Below are 25,584 nucleotides of genomic sequence, written 5' to 3'. Positions count from 1 at the left end.
TACCAATTTCTAATCGATAACTCTGAAAGCGCCGAGTCGTCCATTTCGATCTCGTAACTTATCGGAAATATATTCTGACCAATGAGGGATTCGATTTACAATTAAACTTTTTATCACGATTTGTTCCGTTGCACTCGATCATACGCGATCGCAATCCCGACTGCTATTGCGGAATTTAATCAATGTATACGTAGCTACGGGTAATTGTGCATTTAACGGACACACCTAGAGGCGACTCGTTTTGCAGGTCTAATTGTTTGTCATGCGCATGGTTCCGACACTTTTGGACAGTTTCCAACCATGTCAGATTGTCGGATCACGATTGCGCGATTTCGCGACTGGAAATGGTCACGCTTAACATTACGTTTGCGGAAACATCCGGAAATCGCGAAACAACGAGCGATTTCGCGACCTCGATCGCCGTTGCATCGAATATGTGTAAAATTGCTCATTAAACAACCAGTAAATAATGGGCCTCCGAGAATATCGATAAAAATTATCGCTCCCTCCTTGGAACATTAAAAACAAATTAATACTTTTTTTTAAACATCATTTTAAGACTTAATTATATCACTGCATTTTTTATTGACCAAGTCAGGGCCGAGTAACGTTTTTTGTACTCCGTTTAAGTGAATGAAAATTGATTGGTAAATGCTGTTTTAAACGGTATTTAGAAGTCTTTAAGGATTGTTAATGCCTCGGTGTTATCAAAAGCATTCATGGTTTGAATCTGGCTTTTTTTATTTATTCTCTTTGAACGTCAGCGCGAAACTTCGTACATCTCGACATTACAACTCGAAATGTAAATATTTGAAATTGCTTTCCAATGGGTCGATCTCGAGTGAATGACTTTTGTCCCAACGTATTTTTAATTAAAATTAACGCGTAACTTCGTACATTTCGGGGTTTAAACTTCAAATGAAAATACTGAAGATCGATTTCAAATGAGTCTATCTCGTGGGTGACTTTTACTCTTACATATTGCCGATTCGAAATTTCGTACATTTTGGCGTTGTAACTTGGAAAGAACACATTAGGGATCGATCTGTTCTTCTAAATGTTACCAATAGAAAGGAAATACTTCCATCGAAATTTTTGGCGTTGTAATTTGGAACGAAAATACTAAAAAGTTGGATTTTGGTGGATCGAATGTATGTCTGTCCTTTATTTTGGCATATCTCTGTCGGAAGCAAGTACAAAATTTCAGACATTGTGACGTTATGACTTGGAATGAAAACACTCGAAATCGGTTTCAAACGAATCAATGTCATATATGGCACTTTTATTCCCACATATATACATACGTATATACCCGCGTAAAATTTCGCACACTCCGGAGTTACAACTTGGAATCAGTTTCCAAGAGACCGATTTCATACGTCGAACTTTTATTCCGCACTTTTTCCCGCCAAAAGTCAGCGCGAAATTCCATACCTCTCGACGTCGCAACTTGGAATGGGAAGACTTGAAATCAATTTCCAATGGATCAGTCCCGTACGTGGGACTTTTATTCTTACATATCTCCACGGAGAGCCAGGGCAGAACTTCGTACACGTTGGTACTGTAACTTAAAATGAAAACTTTCGGGATCGGTTTCCAATGGGTGCACCTTCTCAAAATATCCTTCTTCTCCTTCCGAGACACTCCTGGAGAAACGTCGAAAAGTTCTTCGGAAAGTCAAAAGTTCGCGATACATTTTCAGGCCGATTTAGTTGGCAACGAGTCGACGTAAATTGCAGTAACATTGCACTTCAGGGAATCCTGTTTCTAGCTTGGTACCTTCAACAAGTACGACCGAAAGTGCAACTTGCTAGAAGTTAAGAGGGAAATAATGCACGCATCATGTGTCCGCGAGTTAACGTGCACGATGCTTCTACGTAATGACATACGAGAGTACATATATCGAGGTATGTGCAGCTGCAACTCAGGCAAAGAAACTTTTCGGAGAAGTATTTCAAGACATGCTTCATGAACTTGGCCGACGGGAATTTTTTAGAAATCCACGTGGAGGCCGTAACTAACGTCTCCATAAAAGTTACAAACGAGAAAATGTGAAAAATGAGAAGACTGACAATTTGAAAAGATTTGTGAAATTTAGATTTTACAGTAATTCTATGTGAAGAGCTTCGCGAACAGTTCCTACTTTAACGTAATGTTTATTCATTAATGATATTATTCGACTGGTTTGATAAATTATGAAGATTTCATACAGGTATTGAAACATTGTTGTGCATTCAATGCGGCGAGATTTCAAATGTCTCCTGCCAAAATATTTTTGATAAATCATTCATTATCGGATACTTTTTTAAACAGTGCAACAATTGACCCAGATACCCCAATTTTGCTGGGATGAATTTCAGATTCGAGCACCGAGGTTCAATAGTTGTATTTTGTGTGAGGATTGTGGAAGATAGTTGGGCATTTAGGATTTTATGTAATGAACTATTATGCATGTCAAGGAATTATCACTACTAATGTTTGTATCTTCGATTTCGGTAAATTACATCCGGCATATAAATATTATCTTATAACTAAACTACGACACACTAAACTATTATACAAAAAGAACTAGACGAGCTCTGTTGGACATGGATTTCCCGAACGAGTAGCTCGATTATGGCAACATAGTACGATTTTAATTTATGCAAACACATACAACTTATAAGAAAAAAGTCATTTGTCTTAGAGACATTTTTCCATGATTATTCCTGTGTGTACAAAAAAGAAATAAAAAAAAAATTGAAACAATGTCTAATGTCAACGCACTTATTTATAGCGTACTTGATAACGATACTCCGAAAATTTGCGTGGGAGTTCTGCTTATGAGAATTATAGTTAAAAGACCACTTTAAATCGATGAACTTTCTCTGCTGCTGGGGCAACGGTGACAGGTCAGTTTTGTCATTTCAAGGCCCAGTGGCCTTGAAATTCACGTATGTGCTGTGCAATGCTCCTTGACCTTGTCGCTAGATGATCTCATTCCAGATTCTTTTAGCATTTCCGTTGACTTTTAACGTTTTTGATGATTGTACCGTCGAAGACCTGAACGGGAGTTCTAGTCCACGAGATCAGCATTAAAGATCCACCAATCGAAGGACCTCTTCTACCCATTAGGCAATTAATTCCTTGATCGAAAAGGATTATCCAAATTTACCACACTGACTTCTAGCGTTTTTTATGACTGTACCGCCGAAGACGTGAACGAGAGTTCTAGTCCACGAGATCAGCATTAAAGATCCACCAATCGAAGGACCTCTTCTACCCATTAGGCAATTAATTCCTTGATCGAAAAGGATTATCCAAATTTACCACACTGACTTCTAGCGTTTTTGATGATTGCACCACCGAAGACCTGAACGGGAGTTCTGGTCCACGAGATCAGCATTAAAGATCCACCAATCGAAGGACTCCCTCTGCCTATTAGGCAATGGTGATAGGTTAGTTCCATCAGCTGAAGACCCAATGGTCTCGACTTCCACTCGATTAACTTAAAGTGCTCCGTCCCTCTATCACTATACGATTCACCTCCGTATTCCTCTTGAAAATGTCCTTCACTACTTCTTGTCCGCCTCCTGTGGACAATATATCGACCTTCAGGGCTCTCAGAATATGTCCACTTGGTTTGATTCCTGTGAAACGTGGAATCCTGATGATCCCCAAATCCAGCAGAATCTGATCGATCGGTATAGATCGGGACGAAATCATGATCGAACTCTGATATCCTGGTCGATTGATCCAGGGGATGAATGTTCCCTGGGAAAGGATTATCCTGTAATATCCGCGTTTTTAAATTCTCTGGCGAGGACTTCGCTTTTCGAATCAGTTCAACGATCGTAGCCACGTCCAGGTCTGAAGCTGTTTTCAAAAATTTCGTTGGAACGAATTTCGAGTTTCCTGGGAAACTCGGCTTAGCCCCGTGATTAATTGTCGGCTCCTTTGTCGGGATCAGCGGGTACGGGAACTCGGTGCCCTTTCCAAAGGACTCGGAAAATGACGGGCTTTTCGGGAAATTAATGCCGGATTTCTCGAAAGCGGACGCCAGGACTAAATTGAAACCCAGGATTGCGCCTTCGATGCCGTCTTCCAGTCCTTCGTCGAAGTCGGTGTACTCTTGGCCGAGGACGATGTCGCCTTTGCTGGGAATCACGTGTCCAACCATCTAAAAAAGTCAATTCAATTTAGATTTAGATCCCAGGCTCATTTCTATTAATTAATAACCTCTCTAACTAGTATAAACGAAGTTTAAAGGAGGAAAGATATCCTTTTCTTGTACATCTGTTAAATTCATCTGCTTCTCCGACAATAATTAGAAAATCCTGCCAATTTATTAACCTCAAATATATATATACCATCCTTCCATAGTACACTGTCTAACTACATTTAGTTGAATGATAATTATCCCTTTTAATGGACTACATTAACCCATTTTTATCTAAAACTTTCCATCGGTGTCCATCATCATCTAATCCGTAATTATTAGACATCTGTACATTAGAGGCATGACAACCATTAATTATGAAATGTTTCGGTGCTTTCACTTTTTTATGTAAATTAATACGGTTCAAGCATTTTCACCTCCACCTTGAGACACTTTTTACCCTAGTTACGCAGAAGTGGGTACGATCGAAGTGGCGCACCGGGAAGTGTGGCATAATTAGGACGGCCTGAGCCCCCGATGAACAAACGAAATTACACCCGGGAAATTACTGTAATTAGGTAGCCTAATTACAGCGGTGATACGGCCATCTGAACCCGATGCGAGCAACCGGGAGACAGAAGTTGCGCCGGTAAGGCAGGTCCCTGCTCGCCGGTGTCTGCGCGAAATCGCGAAAAACGACCGAGACACATTGTCGCCCCTTTCACGCGTTAAACGGGAAAATTAAGGAGTCAACGTCGACCTGAAAGGGTTTACGCGACGTTGCTTGGCTTTTACTTTACCTTAGCAATTAGGAAAATTGACGTGGACGGCCATTTTAAAAGGACCCGTCGCCAAACGCTAGAACGTTGGACCGAAAGAGAAAAAGAAAAGGCCGCGACGTTAATCCGACTTTAGACTCGTTAATGTTATTTCAATATAAATATTTCACATTTGCAATTAGCAGGACGTGGTATTTCTCCTTAACGATAATTACACAAACGCGAGATTTATAGCGATTAGGTGGGAAATTCATATTTCCTGACGCAGATTTCTGTCTAGTACGAAATAGTTTGCAATGATTATTGTGTTGTAAAAATCATAACTTTTAAGGTGATAACATGTAAGTATGGATGAATTAATATTTATCAAACTGCAGAGTCGTTCCTTATACACGATGCAGAGAAAAATGTTTTCCAGGTGTTTAGACAATTATTGCCAAATCACATCGATCCAAACTGATAATAAATTCTGTCAAATGTAATGTTAAATATTAATATGCATGTAATGTATTGGATTTCATTTTTTATCGATAGTTTTGTTGCAATAGATTCTCTGATTTTGTATTTTATGCATACCTTCGTTCCAATTGTTTAGTTTAATACGACAAATTGAAACCTAAAGGTTACTCTCCATTTAAAAGCGTTTGGGCCATTCCCGACTGTCCGTTTACGGACTAATTGCGGTAATTGACATGATTCGGCCCATGACATCATATGACCAAAATTAACCCAGAATTAGGAAGGGACATGCGAGTGTACAGCGACATGCGCTGACGCGTCATTGTCGAACAAATGGACCCGAGAAAATAGATGCCTTCGCTCGTGTCGCGGTTAATTGACTCGAATGTTAATTGACGGATGGACTGGTACTTCATTTACGTACCTACGCGTATACGGTGACAATTCCACGTGGCAAAAAGAAAACAGAGTCAAACCCAAACGAAAATCTACATCTCAAATTGAATCCCCTGCGTGATTACGTTGGCTCGAATTATAATGAAATTAATTTAGAAAATGGGCCGCACTTTACTGGTGACATCGCGTGTAAATTAAATGATATACCAGGTTTGTACGTGAAATTCAAAACAAGTCGTGTCTGGAATATATTACCTAATATGCCGTGTAATTGCTAATTGGACAGCCGTCATGTTACATGTCACGTATTGAGTAGGTAGATTAATTCTATAAATTTTCAGTCTCTCGTCAGGTATTAACTCCACAACCATAGGATATTATTTCAAGCAATAGAAAAAGCAATTTCAAAAATTCTTTCTGATATCTTATATAGTAATGGGTCTTTAATCCTGTCAGTATCAGTATCTTCAATCTTGAGGATTATTAATATCACGATCAACGTCATGAAAATATCATTTCTCCGTTTTGTAGGTGAAAATGTTTAATGTCATGTCAACAGCTTTGTCGAATTGATCGATGTTAAAACGAATGAAATTGGTATGAGTTTCACACATACGAAACGTAAGTACTTAACGTAAAGGGGCCAAGATGACATGTCTTGTAAAGTAATCCAACTAATTTGGTATATTGTCAGGTGTAACGCGCTAGCGAGAAAGTAAATGACTCTCTCGTAAAATAAAACTGCAATGACCGTGTCATGCCTCTTACGTATTAATCGCAGGATCAGCGGAAACGCATGCGTCAATGTTAATGTACAGACTGTATACACATACTGGTACCCATTGACAATTACTCGCAAACCCCCGTCCCGAAATTACGGAAGCGTTTAGCACCTTTCCTGCAACTACCTTTGTTCCGATCTCGGTCGTTAACATTAATTTAACAAATTAACACCTATAATGCACTACCGCATAATACTATATCCTTACGAAGGAATCGTGTACGTTTTTAAATTATCACTTTCCGCGGAAAGAGGCGAATTTAAAATTGCCCGCGTTCCAGTTTCCGCATCCGTATAACAGAAACAATGAAATAGTCCATTTTTCTTCAATTGTCAGGTTGTTTAGCGCAAAGATATGATGTACCATCGTGAATTGCCGAATTACGTTTCCTTATGGAAGGAACGATCGGAATTTCTGCCGAGATATGAAATTTAAGTAATAGGTCGGCGTTTTCTTTCCGTTGTCTCCAAAATTGTCCTAATTTACCAAAGACATTGTTAAAACAAAACCTATTAAACACAGCATAAATTTTGGAAATCAGAATTTCTACTCAGTGGTATAGAAATAATTTACGCGACCTTTCTCCAGCATGTATTCAAAAAACATGTTCAATGTTGACATAACCAAAATGGCCCTCTTTTCTGTCGTCGAATATTTAGTTCGTTTTTATTTTATTTTATTTTTTTTTTAATACCAAATACTCAAGAAGATAATATATTATATCGTTGAATTAATTCTGTTACACTTATATGAGTTACTTTAAGAAAAATAAGATGCATTGCAGATCTTAATGGTGACCATATTGTAACTTAATTTTGTTGTTTAATGAAAAATGTTTTTATGAAGTTATCTCATTTATGTCTAAAAGATTGATTTAACTTAATATAATCGTCGTAAATATGTTTGCAGTAGCATAATTAAGTCTTTATTCGTAAGGAGATGTTTTCTGGAAAATCGCGAACCAATATGGCGTCGTGGTCACTCTTATGCTTCGCGTGAATGTATATACTCGCTTTGTCGCGTGTTTAGAAATGCAAGTGAACCCGGAAATAACCTGTCGGTGTCGATTCTATCATTCATACAGCTGACCAGCGAGAAAGCGAACAGGATCTGATCGTAAATCTAACCTTTTCCGAGTAACCTTCGGCCACAAGATGGCCATCGATCCAGACTCCATATCGGCCATAGGAATTGTCCCAGCTCTGGCACACGTGATACCAAATATGCTCCTTAAGAAATACTGGATGTGAGAAAATCTCAACATTGTCGATCTCGAGATTAACATCGGTGCCGTCCGGGGATATCCAGGACCTAACCAAACGGTCCTTTTCGTTCTCTGCAAATTTAAATAAAAAAACAAATGAATAAGTGGAAGTGTCTTTCTCATTTTTCTTCCGCACTTTTCCAACCGACGGAACTTTCCCTGCGGTGAAACTCATCGCAGAATGCAAAGAGTGTAAATAAAAGTGACGATTGCACGGATAATATGTAGCAAGTGGTAACGTCAATAACCGGATATTTGATTTAGAAATTTCAGGACATTTTCCATAACGGATTAGTGAAGGAGTGAATTCGAATATTTCTTAGAGGAAGCGATTTTCCACCTTGGTAGGTGTTTTTAGTTTTGTTTACTTGTGCTTCTTTTTTTTTTTTTGTTGTCCTTTAAACGTGCGCGCGGTAGTTAGCATAAACTCCATTGCGCAAGTGTTTAACAAGTAGGAACGTTTTCCATTCTCTTCAAAACGTCCCTTCAGTTTTAACCATAAAAAACGAGATTTTTCTAAACCCGAGTTAGGATATATGAAAATGTCCGGTATGTACATCAATTTATTAAATAACAATGTTATATAGCAATACCTTGTACGGAAATATTTAGAGTGACCTTCCGAAGTACTCAATTTATTTTGGGTATTTTTTACTGTTCTATCTCATAATTATTAATATCGTTATTAATTTAGCACACGAAGCTTCTAGCACTTGAAGCATTTGACAGAAGGAATTTTGTTTCTCTCTGTGAATTTAATAAATGTCACGATTCCATTTTTGATACCCAATTAGAAGTCAGCATCGACTTGATAATATAGATAATATAGATAATAATGAATTTCCATACAATTACCCTTAGGACTTGTAATACTCTCAGACAGGTATAATAATTTTTCCGAGATAAGATAATTAAAACTGAACTGGAATACTTACTAGAATAGGAGAAAATCGGATGAGAATACGTGAAATTCGTCGACTTGATCCAAAGACAGAAAGTGAATTCCTTGATCTCCGGAACTGGCAAATCCCACCTCAGGAACTAGAATGAATAAAAAAAGAAACAAGGCATGCACGATAAGACGATAACTTTTCCCCCACCTATTAAATATAAAAACAAAATGAAACACGTCATCTTACTTGAATATATCCTCGTTGGGTCAAAATCGCCTTGTGGAGAGGCGTGGTTCTCTTTTTCCCGATTTTCGGAGCTTCTTCGATTTCGGAAAATCGTTGATCACCGTGCGAGGCATTGCCAACTGTTGCGATGATCAGCATAACAACCAGAATCCCAATTATTGAGTTCTTGCTTCTTAATGTAGCCCCTTTTTTAATTTCCATATTTACTTCCGTAGCAGCGAGGTAGGTATTCATTTATTAAATGATATATGTAGTATCGGCGAGGTGTTTCTTATATATTTTTTTGTTTTCTTTAATGTCGGTCAGGGATTATTGTTTGACAATTAACTGGAGGCTGTTGGTGACACCTTTGCTGGGTGTCCGAAACTGGACTTTCGTGGAAGGAGTTGGCTTTGCGACTGGCAAGGTTTACGTGCCGTTCGGTGATTGCCGATTTCTCAATGGCCTTTGAACAGGGATCGGCACAATTTGCATACGACCACGATTACGTCTTGCGATTGCAGTAAAATTCCATGGACCAACGAAATTGGGAATCAATGACAATCGATTTGCCCTCTTCAATTACCACCGCACGCAGGATAATAAAGTTTACATTCGCGAAAATCCAATCGATCTGAATGATTTAACCGGCTTCTGCGAATCTCTCCACTTTTTCGAGGTAAAAAGTTGAGATAAAAATTTGTTATTTGTTTGCCACCCTTTAAGAGGAAGAACGTGAATTCAATAAATAGCAGTGGGGCGTTACTAGCAATCTCAAAGTTTTAATGTCGTTCCTCTTAAACTGAACTTTCTTCACGTTTATGCTCTTTCAAGAACGCGTGAAAACTTGCCGTATGAATATTTAATAACTATTGTTTGCCACTGTATGTACAAGAGAAATCAGTAATCAATGTAAACCTGGATATTCTTGAGGTACTTATATGACCATATTGTACATCAGTAATACCGGTATTGACAACAAATTAGCATAAAACCACTGGTTACCTTAGTAAAACATTTACCTATGCATAATCTCTGCGTACAACACGTACATAAATCATGTCTCAACTACCATATGCATTATAGTCGCTTTTACCGCATCAAATTATTAATCACCACGTTCAATGACATCTCATAGTTCTTTTTCTCTTCTCAAAATGATCTATAAATAAATTTTGTAATTTCTTTGTTCGAAAGGTTTTAATTTTCCCCACTCTCGGGGGAACTTTTTTCGCCTTGCCTGTTTTCTTTTTCTTTTTGAGTTTAAATTGAATCAACCCTTTCGTATTATTCTTTAATAAATATTGAACAAGAACTTTGTACGCAAATACGAATTGTGTATCATTCGATAGATTATTTAAAAGACCACTTTACGAGCAATCTTGACATTCGGGTTTCCTTCTTAAGGCCTTGAGAGGAGTCCTTCACCGAGTGCAGGTCTTGACACCGAGGATAGATATTCAGGATCTCGAGGACCTTTTAGATGATCTCAGTGCTTGACCTCCTTTTAGATCGGAATCCCCGGTGCATTTATATTATGTCATCGACCACGACAACTTGTCACTGACCTCTCCAACAGTTCCTCTCGTAAACTCCTCACGTGCTGATCCATTGAAGATCTCGCGTGAATGATCGATCGGGAAAAGTCATTGATCATTGACCTTTATATCCGCTGTAACGCTGAAAAATATTTCTCGTTACTCTTTTTCACAGAATTTCCAAATGGAGAACGTAATTGCATTTTAATATCGAACTAGTTTCAACATCGTAGGGTTTCGTTAAATTTCATTTACAGTAAAATATCAAAATATTTCAACTATTTCCTTTTCGTCTAGCTGGAACATTTTATTGTTCGTAGAAATTAAACAAAAAAAATCAGGAGTGTTAAGTTCAGGTCCCGAGTTTTACATTTATTTATTTATACAGTATAATGTTGTACAGTAATTGACTTCTAAAATAATTCAGCGTCGGTTTACAGTGCTACAATTTATATTATTTGCAATAGATTATATTGTAAAACTGTGACGTTTATTATTATACACTAGTTTAGTTAGTATTAACACGATTATTGTTGCTTACGGAGATGTTGGTGCAAAACTCCGGTTTTGAGACCTTTAGTAATTAATAATTGTACTTCTTGTAATGTGCGGTTATGTCCCCCGGACTAATTGAAAGCAAAAAATCAGCACTTTATTTCGACAAATGTAGGACAAAGCTATTTCAAATAAGTCGTAAAATTTTCTTAGAGGTTATGACTGGAAGTGAATTCGTTTAAAGCCAGACACTTTCTGTAACATAATGGTTTGGAGCGATTGTTGTAAAGATTCTTATTTAGATTCACTTTCGACAAAGCGTTATGCAATATTTCTGAAATTTTCCCTATTCTCCATAATGACCAGAGAATCCATGAATCTGAAATAGGGGATATCATCTTTCTGCAATCACCCCTTTCTCCATAGATCCGCAATTGATCCATCATCGATCCCAGGCGATTCTAAATGGCCGTAGATCACGGTTTAATCAAAAATTGAGAAATTACTCTCCCGGGCACAATTCCTCAGTTTAATAATGCTGCGATAAACGAGAATAACTCTTTGAGGATCAAATTTGTCGCAACAGAGACATTCAGGTTTGGCAACAATATTTCTTCACAATTTGGTACCGGTTTTTAATCAACTTTTAATAACAATTAAAATACAAAGATGATGAAAAGGGCGGTTACATCATAGTACTTAAAAAATTGATTACACGTATATGGCAAAATCCCAGCGTATTTCGTGACAAGAATCGTGACTCATAAACCATTTCTGTAAACTACTTTTGAAAGCGAAACCTTGGTGAACATAATGACTGTTCGATAGATTTGTCAAGGTCGCACTAACAAATTGTGTAATTACGAAACGAATTCTATTTTGATTTCATAGTTAGATATTGTCATCGACGTCGTTGACGTAAATGGAATCCACTCTGGATTTAACAGGGCTTCGAAAAAGTTCTTGATTGTCATAAATGATTATCATTTCCAAATAATGAAAACGAATAGTGGCAAGAATTTATACACAGTTTAAAAATGACATTAATAATTTATTAACTTTCTCTCCCCCTTTATTTTCTGCCGCTTACTTCACTGGCATAATATTAAACGGGATATTAAACGTTTCCCTTTAAATTAGGAGATTAAATGCAGATAGTTGGTGTTAACAATTTAAGGCGAATTGGAGCGCAATTGAAAACACAATGGCAGGATAAATTTCACGGTTCTCGTATTAACGGTTTATAATTTTTTTACGTCCTACTTCGCTTTAATAATCCTCAATGGGGCCTGTAACACCTAAGATGGTTTCTCCGCTGTAAAAAAGGCAACCCGACCTTGTTCCCGATTTTTTTTTCTTCGACTTTGTCCCGCAGTCACCGTGTTACAGTAACCTTTCTCCTTTCGTTTCATTCCTTGCCGCAAAAAAGGCACTCGTTTACCCGGAGTTACAATCAGTTACTTAGAAAATAATAGACCGCGAGTCCCTAGACTCGTGAAGGCGCGATTTCGCGAGGCTCCGTTTTTTTGCCGAATAAATTGCACCCTGCTAACTATTGACACTGACATTACGGCTATTTTGGGCAATTGACGGTGAAAAAAAATCCAGAAACCGGAATTGCCTGAAATTCCAAAATAATTGAACCGCTCGGCTCACTTTAGTGTTTTAAACCACGGACCCGAGGCCGATCGTTTACATGCTCTCGCACGGAACTTAGAAATTTTCTGCTTTTATGTTTTCACCATAAATGAACATTATTCGTAGGTATTCCTGACTTTGACGGAAATTGTCTGACTTATTTTCAAGACAGATAAGTATATATTATAAAGTCTAATTACTTATTCATGCGGTTAAGAAATCCTTCTGGACATCGTTCTGGAGACTCTCGTAAATTCGGCTGTAAATAAAAAAAATACTTTGATACGTACGTTATAATTATTTTCATGCATTCTTTACTCTCGTAAGAGTACTTGATGTTTCAATTAGTGTTGTCCAATAGAAACATTCTCGTATCACTTAGTAAATCTTTTAGCACAATCAGCGATCCTGCTTTTAAGGTGAAGTGAAACACGTCGAGGAACTTGATCGACGTCGATAAAGAAGATTTTTCTAAATACCTACGTTGCCGATGTTCCTTTTTAAATTGACAGCTGTGTCGAATTATATTGGGCATTGTACCAAATGGCACACTCCACCTGTCGTTTTCGTACAATAATTATAAAGAAATCGAAGTAAAACTCCAGAAATCCTCTGGATTCATGGTTTATGGGGCCCTAATTGACTGCAGAGGGACCCCCTGCGCCATCTGTGTTTTCCAGGTCAATTAAATTTTCACTCCGAGACCTCGTATTACCATCGTTTTGGCATAGAAGCGCATACGACACTTTTTCTGCCTTTATCCCGTTGAAATGCGAGTTTATCGATTACCAGAGTGTTCTAAATTGTCGTAAAATTGTCCTGACCCTTTCGTTTCTCATATCAGAGCCTTCAATAATTGTATATTGATCGAAATATAAGAGCTTGACGCCATTTTGGTTCTGGTCTGGGTTAAGTTAAACATTTTTTCCAAACATCCAAATTTGGAATGTGTCAGGACAATTCTTAGATGATCAGGAGTGACGCATCAAAGTTTCGGATAATTTGGTCCAATACCCCTAAAAAAAAGTGTCGTATTCGAATCGACTGATTTGAGGGGGGTTTCACTTCACCTTAACACGTACCGTTTACGTGAAGTACAAGCTCTCAGATTATTTATCGTGACTTCTTTTCCTGCTTTTATTTCCTCCGCGTTTCATATCCTGTGGACTTCTCTTCACGGCCTACATAGCACATATGCGCTGATGCTCTTATATCAGTAATATTAGATATTAAATTGATTGATGCTCCGATATCGGCGTAGAAAGAGAAACATTCTCTCAAGTGAAATACCCTATTTACGCGTTACTTTGTTAAAAACGGGTAAAGTTCCATACTATAAAACGAATTCCCATGACATTCCGGCGTAAATACCAATTTTATTTCCGTTTCAACTTTGTTAGAGTTCAGCTTTATTAGAATTAATTACAACCTCAACCATATCGATGATTGTCCACGGTATTTCATTAATTCTACTTGTTTTTTTAACTACAACGATCCTGTTTTTTTTTTAACACAAACCGTATGTGTACATTGACATGTTTTTTTGTGTGTACAACATGTGTACAACAACATGTTTTTTTTATACCCTTTAATCACTCCACGTGTAATTAATTCTCATTGTTTGGAATTCTTTTCATGGCCTACATAACCTGAGTGCACTGATGCCCAAAAATGGGTAACGCGTAAAAGGAGAAAAATTCTTTCAAGTGAAATTTATACACATTTCTTTTCCTTTCGGGGGCAGGTGAAATTATTTATCGGACCACATTTTTTACGAGTGTTAAAGTGCTCGATATTTAAATGAGTATCGCATAAAAGAGGATATCCTCCGACATGTAGAACGTCTATTTTTACTATTTTTTCTTTTTCGTTACCCACGGTGATTAGCAACGTCAACTGCTTTGGCTATCAGCCACGCGGATCCTGTTTTTTAATACGAACGGTTTACATAAACGTTTTTTTAGTACTCTTATTTATTTCACGTCCAATTAATTTACATTGGATGGAGTTCACGGTCTACATAACGTGTGTACACTCATGCTTTAAGATCAGTAACGTGTAGAAAGAGGAAAGCTTTCTCAAGTGAAATGCCCTATATGCATCATTTTTACTTTTGCAGGCAGGTGAAATTGTTTATCGGTTTTATGGAAGCGTTTAATCCCAGAGATAAATGTCTCGGCTCGAGAGAATGCGAAATTTATTTTTCTATAAATCTTCTAAGAGCAACTCGACGTATAACGTCTTTGAACGCGGATTATAGTGCAGAGTATAGTGGTTTTCCCCGTATAAATAATGACTGAAAATCTGATATGTTGTATGAAAATGCTAACGCAATTACGCCAGTCGTAAACCGATGCTCGGTGAAAGTGCACGCCTTTATTGTTACTGCATACTGTTCTGAGAAATCGATTGTACCGACAATGACTACTTTTCCATTCATTTCTCATCATAAACAATTGAAAGGGTCTCACATTTTATTTTTTTTTTACTTTAATTTATGTATATCTGTTCATTTTTCAACGGGAAATACTTCTACATTCATTTGTAAACAAATTGGTAGATGTCGCAATTTTTTAGTTTGAATTGGTTTACATGAAATCGGGATAAATAGCAATATGATTTTTTTACCATTATGAAAATGTTATATCACTTGATGTCTGTTTAAATATATCGTTACACACATTTGCAATTGAAATCTGGTCTTCTATGTTGCGATTGCGGTAATGACGTTTGCGGTCGCTGGTAATCATAGCCGTATTTCTGTTTTGACAGAATAATGAGAGAGGTATTCATTACGCTTTAAAATATTTAATTAGAGGCGCAATGTCGCGTTCTGCTTTAAATGGGACGAATGTTGAAATTTACCAGTTGCGCTGTTATGATAAATCTGAATTGTGGTGTACTCCATGAATATACATTTGGTCCTTTTAATTAACTTTTGATTCATCGGCTCTCGCCGTGACAATTTTCTCAAATCAGATTCAGCTACTTTTCGGATTGCGGAAAATTTACATATTTCCTCCATTATTAAATTACCCAAATTTAAGCATTTTTACGCGATAGTTACAAAACAATGAGCAGCATAAAACCGGCTAATTTAACCGTAGCAGCGAACCTCTCAATAATAATATGCTAAATGATCGTTCTACATCCCAGATTCGAATCATTTTTCACCGAAATTAATAACCTTAACATCGTTTATCTTTCACCTTGATGAGATGCTATTAAACAATACTTATCTTGTAAATATACAAAATAATGGCACTAATCATACTAAAGTAATGAATTTGAATTATTCGTAATGAGGGCATCAATCTCTCTGACATATTCTTAGTCATACATCAAAGAAATGAATTATTATCCCTTGGCATACTTCACATGACTGCAAAATACTCCAAGTTATACAGCAACTACACTTTATTTTTATTTTAAAAACCCTTCATAAACAAACAGGTACGTCATATATTAATGTGTCTCAAAATTAACAGTAGAGGGTATGGGTGAAAATGAAATAAGGAATATTTACCAGTTACACGTACTATAATAATCAACTTGGACTCTGATGTGTCGAGTAAACACACGCGAGAAATTTTTCAAGCTTAATTAGCATCGCCAAATTAAAACGGGCTCTCACTTCCTTATACTGTCGATGTAGTAACACTGTTTTGATCGGTAAAGAAGTTTCCGCGAGAGTCGATATGCGTCTGACAGGGAATTGCTGAGAGCATGGAACCGACTAGTGTTCTCTCTTGCACCATGGTGTAGAAAAGGGTAAGCGTCACCCAGCGGTGGTGGGGCTGTCTTGAGAACCCAGAAAGTTTTCGTAACTTACTGCCATTTCTGTCAAGGTACGTAGATCTTGTCACTGCAATGCGAGTAATTGCAGATGCCGCCCGGCAATTGACATCGTTTCTGATTTCGCCCCGTGGATTGTTCCACATTCCGCTAATTACGGATTTTCCATGGGAATTGCACAACGGAAATAGCCCACAATTGCACGGGTCGTAATGACGCTCCGTACATGAATTCCAAAAATAGATATAACATTTTAAACAAGGTCAACCCTATGAATAACAGAGGCATTTTATCAGTCATATTTACCGTGTTTCTATATTCAAATTTTCGAAACGGTACACCGGGAGACATCAATGCCCTCCCATCCTGCACAGGCGATGTCGTATCTACGGGGAGGCATTCATGTCTGCCATTGTACCTCTAATATTTTAAATCCGAGATCTTTCCAAGTCGAATCTCAAAAATTAAAAAAACAACAACGAATTCCGAAATTGAGCTTGAAAACATTTTCACTGCATAATTGATAAATCCAATGTCAGAAATTGCGCGGACTTTTGAGCAGAGTTTTAGATATTTGAAGTAGCACTTTTTTTTTATACACACCGTGTTGCACAAAATTACGAGGGAATATTCTATGTCAGAATGTAATTCAGCAATATTTTTATTTTTTATTTTTTTTACACGATCGGTATTATCATTTTGTTCAATATGTCTTCCTCTGATTAACGAGCTTCCGCCGATCGACATAGTCAATTGGCAAGTCGTTATGATATATTTTATGGGCTTCTGGTGTCACTTCGAAAAATTCCTGAACGCGTTTGCCAATTAATAACGTACTCTTACGTGTCGATATTTCGTTTCGACGTTACCCTCTCTACTTTCTACTCCATCTTGCTTTCCAAGTCGGGCTATAACATGGGCGTCTTCCGGTCTAACGACCAGCAATACTTTCGACCTGTTTCCACTTTCGGCTCTCGGATCTTGCAATTCAACATAAATCTCTGATCCGTCCACTCCGAACGTGTCCTCTCAGTTATGCCAAAGATATCCTGAAATTATTCCTCTTTTGTAAATTGAACATGTCAAAGATATCTGATCTGGGTAATTTAAACAAGAATTTCCGGTGAAATAAAAACTCCCACTTATATACATTCTATTCTATTTTTACGTAATTATTAGTTTCTAGTATAATACAAGTATTCAAGATGTCAAATATCCTTATTTTGTCTAATGTCTAATTAAACCTGCGGTCTAATGGCAATGCCTATATTTTATGACCTGTTCTACTTTTATCTTATTCAGTATACAAGTCGACAATCACTTCTGCGGACAAGAATTTCAAGGAAGTTTTATCAATAACTGACATTATCTCTCGCTCTTTTAAGAACGCTTTCTTCGTTATGTCGGCGGGCAAGGACTCTAAGATTAGTTGGTAATCAGTATGGAATTATTTTCTTCATGTAATCTTTTCCGCAGATGTCGAAGGTACGAGGAGTAATGAGAGCTATTTTTTGTTACAGACGGCGAAAAATTCGACGTCGGGCAGTTATTACATGGGAAGTAGTAGTACTCTTCCTCGTGGAGGACCTCTTCTAAGGGCATATAGTCCTGCGACGTCATCGGTGGTTGCAGGACCAAATGCTACCTCGAATCAACCTAAAACCTTAACTACCCCAGGTAAGACAACCTGTAATCCTACTTGCGTTTTCCTCATAGTTTCAATAAATCGCGTCAGCTGATTCGCATAATTAGAAACGTGTATTTGAAATTTACCAAAAATTTGTATCAATCCGTATAAATTCAAATCCTTTTTTTTTCCGTCGGGTTAAAAATGTTTAATAAATTGAGAAACCGCTTCGTCAGATTTTCCCTCGTTCGCTCGTAATTACAAATATATATATATGAATAGAATTAATGGCTGCAAAAAATTAGGAATAAATTCTAGAGCATTGATCATGGCTCGAACTGGACTTTCGCTAATTTTCTTATATGCTTCTCTTTTTCAAGGCGCGTAAAATTTGCATTTTATCTGTCGTGGAAAAACCTGTACTAATATAGACATTAATTGATTCAAAGCAAATCAGATTTCACATCCGTATATCCTGATCGTGCACTAATTGCATATTCAAAACTCTGTTTACAAAAAATTGTGATCGCTTTCTAGTTACAGGCCCGACCAAGTGAAATGCTCTCGAATTTCAAAATTGAATTTAGGTCGAGCGAATTTCGGGGAAAGTATTCTCGAAGTCGTTTCGGCAATACAGATCACGGATAATGAAAAGCGAATTGTTCACAAGCTTGGAAGAGGGATGTAAATTCCGTTACTATAATTTGTACTCTTTATAATCAACTTTAGATGAACTTTCAGATAAGGCGGGATATTATTTTCAACTAAGTAATTACCGTAATTAAATAATTACAGGCTCATGTATACGTGATTATCTGGGACAGCCACTTTTCTTACTCTTATCAAGATCCCTCTTCCAAGCACATCCTCCAGACAAACTGATCCGGGAGGATAATACCACTTTATTCTCAAAATTTAATATAAACATTTCATACAACATCTAATGTGCCCTAGGACATCCAGCAGTATATATTTCGTTGTTTCATAAATTCTTGCCAACAGGATATTCCCTAGTAGCACAAAATATTTGTCTTATATTTTCTATATATTTAACGAATATCGTACATTTTTGTAAATATTTACCAGACATTTGAAATTTGTAAAACGTTTACTTTAGAATATTATCTCTATAATATTTATATAATATTAGCTCCATGTGTTTTCATAATATCTTTCTACCAGATATACAAAACAGTTCGTTTCATTTTAATACAAGTATTTTTTAAATATTATCTGCCGAATACATTATAAACGTATGAAAAATATTTAAAATCGTAATCACATGTTTTGCTCCCATAATGAAATAGCGGAACGAAAATATTAGAAAAATTTCTCGTGTTTTTTGATACCAAATGAACTGTCCGTTAATAGCCGTGAAGTAAAAAATGTATTTTTATTATGTTAATAAGTTAAACAATATTTCTCTATATATTTATAAATTATTGAAACTAAATATGTCATTGAGATTTTCAAGAAATATTACAAATATCTTCGAATGAAATCTACAAGAAATCATTAAAAAATCTGTCGCTTGAGATACTTAGCAAAGATTACAAAGAAATATTTAGAAATTATTCTATGCTACTAGGGTTCTTATAAAAATGCTATCCTGACTGGGACTTTCCTTTTTGTATCTATAATCCGAGGGCATATAGAACCGTGAAATAATTTTCATATTTTCAAATTGCCACTCTTTATTACCTGTCAGATCAGTCACATTTCGTTTATACTTTACCAGCTAAATCAGCCTAGACTTCGCGATTAGTCAATCACGACCACGCTATAGTTAACCCATTGCCTCTAATTAATTCCCCGTAGCGAGATTATTAAATAATAGTGCTGGAATTTCTAGTAGCCGTGATTCAGCCGTCATTAAATGAAAAATCATTAATTGCCTGCTTGTGTCTGCTTCGTAGTTAGCTCTCCCACGCGCTTACTTCCTAATCATTTCCCTCATAATGCACGTATTGGTGTAACAGCTTCATTGCGAACCCCTCATTGCATCTCTCTATTATCTGTTTTCCTTGTACCTACTTATTCGTTCCGAAAACCGTGTCTCGCCGTTGCAACGCAACTTTCGTCCATAAAACGTACAAACGACTTCCCCGTTTTCCTTCTTTTTCCATTTTCACTATTTTTCTCATTTTTATTTTATTTTTATTTTTTTTTCATTTAACTCTGTTACACTCATAATTTGCATTCCGTTGGAGAAAGTGTTACGGTTGAAAATGTTCGGTGTTAAATTCCGTTGTGTGGACATCTGTGGGTGCCAAATTATTAACATTAATGACATCTTTTAGGGTTTAGAGAATTTCGCATTGGGGAAATTAACGCTCTTGTTGTGAATGTGTATTTTCTATTTATTTATTCAGTTAACTTGACGTGACACTTGGCCGAGAGTAATCATTTTACGAACAGCTGATATATGTTCCCTGAAAGTATCCTTAATTCCTGCTTTTGGTGTAGAACTTTCCGCTGTAAAAGTAATAAAGATCAATAAATAAAGCTTTTATTTATTACAATACACATGCCGGGGTATGGTATGTTACTTATATTCTATCGCTGATAACAGTCTAGTGAAATACGAGTATTCAACAAAGGTTGTTTACGTTGTTACGTAAGTAAAAGAATGATTATAAATTATATAAGATGAACTCTTCAAAAGGAGAAAATACGAAAGACTTAGAAATTTCGCTTATTTCAACAGTGCACACAATACAAAATGTGAAAAATATGCGTTTACTTAGAATGCTTAACACAATACATTTTCTATTTCATTAAACAATCGATCCATCACGAGTTCATTTATTTAAAAAAAGACTCGTTGTTTCAGGTACGTAGAAAGCGAAACAGATGTGTATAGCGTATAACATTTTGTTTATAGTTTCAATATGTAATTCATTCTGTAAAGACGTGAACCTTTTTTTCTTTTCTTTAGATCTTTTTTACCTTTATAAATACTGGGATTCGATACTTCAATTAATACATTTAATTGCAACATTGGAAAGCATTCATCGGGGTGAAATTCGAATCTTCTGGAGCCTTGTGATCTGTTGACCCTAGTCAGGGAAATTTCGAATAATAGTCAATCGCAATGGGGGAAGAGGTGTCTGATCAAAGAGATCAAACTGTACCGAACAATTGAGCCGATCTATCGATTTGTATTGCGACCTCTGCGTCCGGGGTTGGATGAATTGTTTGAAAAACTTTGTTATATATGCTATAAAACGCGACACAGTTTCTCCAAATCTGAATAAATCCCAACCAGAAACAAATATCGTATGATGAACAAAGTCACCATAATCGTCTTCAAAAGACAATAAACAACGATCGAAAGCATGCGAGCAGCATGAAAATGACAAAACAGGCTCCGATGGCTGAAATTTGATTTTCTCTGCAATAAATGTCCTTCAAAATGAAAACTAATGGAAATATACTTCTATGACATACGCGTATTAGAATATTGTACACAAGGAAAAATCCTGTTCATTTAAAGAAATCACTTGCGTGAATCAATAATTAGTTAATCACGCGCGGGCGTGTTTTCTTTTTGGGAATATAAATTGGGCCCAGTTTATTTGACATTTCGAAAATTGTTATCGAATAAAGGATCGATGTACTTCCACGAGGAGGATTTTTCAAGTGTGTTTGCATTTTTCATCTGGATTTCGTATATCTTAACGGCTTGGCACGATATCGAATTAACGTTCTACTGCAAATCGTTTCCTACTCCTTGCCTTTAACTGTAAACTCATTTATTAAATAACTGTGCACTAAACAATTACTTAATAAAGTCAGCAACCTGCCTCAATGTCGCATTGCAAATCACAACTGCAAGGGCTTTTTTACTTAAACGCGTTAGAGATCACTCCTTAATTACTAACAAATGCCAGGGCAATTTCTACGTATTGTTACCGAGTATACGTGTACAGTGAAAGATTCACTCTCGTTTTCTTTGTTTTTTTTAATTTTTTTTTCTATATCTTTTTTTATTAATTAAGAGCGCGAGCGAGTCTCCCATTTCGCTCCCTCGGTAGAGTCGCAATGCTTATTAGATGCCCTTAAGGGAGTTTGAAACTGACTTTCTACGAGATGACTTTTTCCCAACATTACAGTTCTCGCAATTTTCCGAGATCAGTGTCCGCAACTTTGCTTCGTGAACATCCGGACGAGAATTAACGTACTTTAACCAAGAAAAATTTGTCCCACCGAATGAAATGTTTAAACGCACGATTTTTCAAATTCCTACCTACCATCTAAGGTAAGCAAAAAGTCATTGCGACATACATTTAAGTCATCGTAAATTCATCGACCTCCATCAAAGAACCACCTTTTCAATCAGCTATTGTCAATTCACCCGATCTAGGGGAAATATTTCAAACGATTCCCTTAAAATTAATTTGGAAAATTGGCGAGGAACTGCGACGTCGGTAAATTCTCCCTGTAGAAGGCAGTCTCGAAGCCTGTTAACCTTCTCGCATGCTCGGGCGAGATTTGCGAAAGGGTTAAGGGGATGTGAAAGTGGTGATACAGAGGTCTCGGTAATGAAACTCTTCTCCGAACTGGAGGTACCGAAACGTTTCAAATTTGACATTGTGAATATGTAGGCTATAAGGAAGGTCCCGACACCCATAAAATTTCAAATTTTTTTAAATTTGTTTATAGATGTTTTCAAAATTTTGTATAAAAAATGTAATTTTATGAGTGTCGGGACCTTCCTTATAGCTTCCATGTTCGTATTGTCAAGTTTGAAACGATTCGGCACACTCAGTTTGTAAAAAAGTTTAATGAACGATTGAGCTTTCGGATGCCACTTTCATATCCCCTTAAGGAGGAGTTTACCGCGCCGGAACGTGCGACTCCGAGTTTCCGGAGGCCCGGAAGTGCGAGGGGAAGTAGTAAGGAGGCTTAAGGAAGAAGGTTGAATGCTGCTGGATGCAATGGTTTTGGATGGTTTTGGATAGGTGGAGGCGGGGTAGCGCCGGCCAAGCCGCTCCGGAGCTACCAGTGTGGTAAAAGTCCCCTAGGAAGCCTGGGGGGATCCGCACGCTTCTCTAGAGACAGCTCGGTGTCCCTCTATAGTATACCAGGTCAGTGGAATCCTTAACCTAGGTCAACGACGACAGGACCACCCGAGACCGCCGGAGAGGTTTTTTACCTAAAATAAGGAAATAAGGAAAACCTGCAACGCGCCGCACAATGTCAACCGGGGTTTTTTCACGATCAAATTATCAAATGAGCATTTTTAATAGAAAAGTTGGAAAATATTTTTCGGAGGAAATCTGCGTAGTTTGGTGGGGAAATCTGCACAGTTTGACCGGGAAAATCAACGACGTTTGACGTAGCCTTGTTTCATGAGGAATAATTTGCATTGGAATAATCTGCGCAGTTTGACGGGGAAAATCTGCGCAGTTTGACGGGGAAATCTGCGCAGTTTGGCTGGGAAAATTTGCGCAGATTGGCCGGGAAAATCAACGACGTTTGACGTAGCCTTGTTTCATGAGGAATAATTTGCATTGGAATAATCTGCGCAGTTTGACGGGGAAAATCTGCGCAGTTTGACGGGGAAATCTGCGCAGTTTGGCCGGGAAAATCAACGACGTTTGACGTAGCCTTGGCGCAGTTTGACGGGGAAATCTGCGCAGTTTGGCTGGGAAAATTTGCGCAGATTGGCCGGGAAAATCAACGACGTTTGACGTAGCCTTGTTTCATTAGGAATAATTTGCATTGGAATAACCTGCACAGTTTGACGGGGAAATTTACGCAGTTTGACCGAGAAAATCTGCGCAATTTGACTGGGAAAATCAACGAAGTTTGACGTGGCCTTGTTTCACGAGGAGTAACTTGCCTCAAAATCGGATTTTTTACTCATTTCAAGTAAACACTTAAATTTAGCAGAAACCCTAGGTACTCCTTGCAGTTTCCTCTTGAACCGGTTAACCATTATAATCGTCGAAGATTAAAAAGAAGAGAAAAATTGTAGAAGACACAATTTTCTGCATATAATGTGATAAGGGCATTTCCCTTCCCTCTTCGTCCGAAATCGAGGGATCGTGCACCCGAAACGAGATCTAATCGCTGGAGTAAATTCCTGTATATTGTTTCAAGCAAGTCACGTAGCCTCGTCATTATCTTTTCTCTTTATTTTTTGTACAAGATCCCCTCAGCGATTCTAAGTTTGCGATGCAGTTCCCTGGCGCAAGGACATCTCTCGTGGGTCCTTTTATGGGAAACTTTCCTTGGACTGAATCATTTATGAGAGAATAAAAATGTCTGCCAGATTCACGATGAAACCCTGATGCAAAAGATCGACGTGTCGGCGTTTCGTAGTTTCGTGGGAAATCGGGGAAAAAAAAAAGTGAACAAGTACCGGCGTGCGAAGCGAGTAACGCAATTGCGCCGTGTAACTAGCCGAGGCGTTAAAAGGCCGGAGCACTTGGACCGGAAGTCGTCGATTCCTTTTTCGCAATCCGTGCAATTCGTCGGGCGAATTTCGGCAAAAAGTAACGAGCAAAAGCGGTTCCTGGTGCTTTCGACACCCTTCTGGCGGAAATACGTCCGCAGGAAATTACGTAGGGCGGAAAATCGCACCCGTTTCCCCGGATCGACGGGAAGAAGGAAGTCGGGCAAAAAGGTTTCACGTCGAATTGATTGCGATTGGATATCAACAGTGGCGTGAAAAAAATTCCCGACCAGCCGCCCTCTTGCCTCTGCTTCGAAAAGGGGAAAAAAGAAAAAAATGAACTCGAATTTAAATGCAATTAAATGCGACAGAGGAAAATAAAACTCGGGGGTAAACGTGTATTGCGAGCCAAAATGAAATTTTTCCACGGCACTGTAGAGTGCTATTGAAATTCGCCATTTTCTTTTTCGAGTCACTGTAAGACCCGAAAAACTGTACATATACCGTAATCTTTTTTTTTTTGCAGTAACCGTAGCGCTGTAATACCTTTCAATGGAACTCACCAAACTTCATCTTTCGCATACTTTTATTCATTTATCGTGATTGTCCCTGTTTACGTGAAACGTGCAGTTGGGTATCGTTGGTGCATGCTCCAAAAAAAAAAAACCGAAATTACCGAGTTTTGTATTACATATAGTTTGTCGCTGTATGGTGGTGGTATTTCAGAATCAGTAGTTGGTCATTTGGGTAGCTTTGGACTCGACATCGTACAAACCTCCCTGTATCCGTAATTCGCACCTCGCATTTCAATCGAACATTTCCTCACCGAATCGATCGTAATTGACCCCTTCGAAAGAATAGAAAGAAAGAAAATGTTCAGAAAGTATACACCGTCTGTATGTATCCACCAGATAATGATTTATCATTCCGTCGTCACGCATAAAGGCCGGAAAATCAAAATACGAGTCACTCGATCGGAATGATAATTACACGTTACGCAATAAATGTCTTCATATTTAAGAAGAGAGAAAAAGAGAATAAAAATTATATTTATTTTCGTGGGAGCTTAAAATTAGAAGAAGTACAGGAATGCCTTTATACGTGACGTAATGTCTTATAACAGGGATGGGGTTAAATTAAACTACTCTACTC

General features: G+C 37.6%; 2 protein-coding genes across 6 annotated transcripts in view; one reads left to right on the top strand and one right to left on the bottom strand.

Annotated features, from left to right (window-relative positions):
- Positions 1-25,584, top strand: part of LOC105702209 (coiled-coil domain-containing protein AGAP005037) — a 114,841-nt gene that overhangs the window by 65,079 nt on the left and 24,178 nt on the right. For all 4 annotated transcript variants that reach the window (XM_012429590.1, XM_012429589.1, XM_012429587.1 and 1 more), the window contains exons 6-7: positions 17,923-18,079; positions 22,994-23,119. In XM_012429590.1, the coding sequence (XP_012285013.1) occupies positions 17,923-18,079; positions 22,994-23,119 (283 nt within the window). The remainder of the gene's footprint in view (positions 1-17,922; positions 18,080-22,993; positions 23,120-25,584) is intronic.
- On the bottom strand, positions 1,661-16,277 carry LOC105702211. 2 transcript variants are annotated; one of them, XM_012429593.2, is made up of 5 exons: positions 16,134-16,277; positions 8,958-10,616; positions 8,754-8,859; positions 7,682-7,890; positions 1,661-4,159 (listed from the first exon to the last, which is right to left on the bottom strand). In XM_012429593.2, the coding sequence occupies exons 2-5, from the start codon at positions 9,189-9,191 to the stop codon at positions 3,296-3,298; spliced, it is 1,413 nt and encodes a 470-aa protein (XP_012285016.1). In that variant the 5' UTR covers positions 9,192-10,616; positions 16,134-16,277; the 3' UTR covers positions 1,661-3,295. The 2 variants fall into 2 exon arrangements, with proteins under 2 accessions (XP_012285016.1, XP_012285017.1); XM_012429594.2 differs by having other exon boundaries at positions 16,147-16,277.

Source organism: Orussus abietinus, unplaced genomic scaffold, assembly GCF_000612105.2.
Source record: "Orussus abietinus isolate OABI.00-Male unplaced genomic scaffold, Oabi_2.0 scaffold99, whole genome shotgun sequence".
NCBI classification, from domain to species: Eukaryota; Metazoa; Arthropoda; class Insecta; order Hymenoptera; family Orussidae; genus Orussus; species Orussus abietinus.
Note: the sequence above shows the minus strand (reverse complement) of the source record. Positions and strands in the feature narration are given on the sequence as shown.

Excerpts from the sequence above, each read along its gene's own strand:
- LOC105702211 (XM_012429593.2), bottom strand. The coding sequence starts at position 9,191 with ATGAATACCTACCTCGCTGCTACGGAAGTAAATATGGAAATTAAAAAA. Across the intron at positions 7,891-8,753 it reads TCCGATTTTCTCCTATTCTA|AGAACGAAAAGGACCGTTTG; the intron begins GTAAGTATTCCA and ends TTAAATTTGCAG. Across the intron at positions 4,160-7,681 it reads CCGAAGGTTACTCGGAAAAG|ATGGTTGGACACGTGATTCC; the intron begins GTTAGATTTACG and ends TGACTTTTTTAG.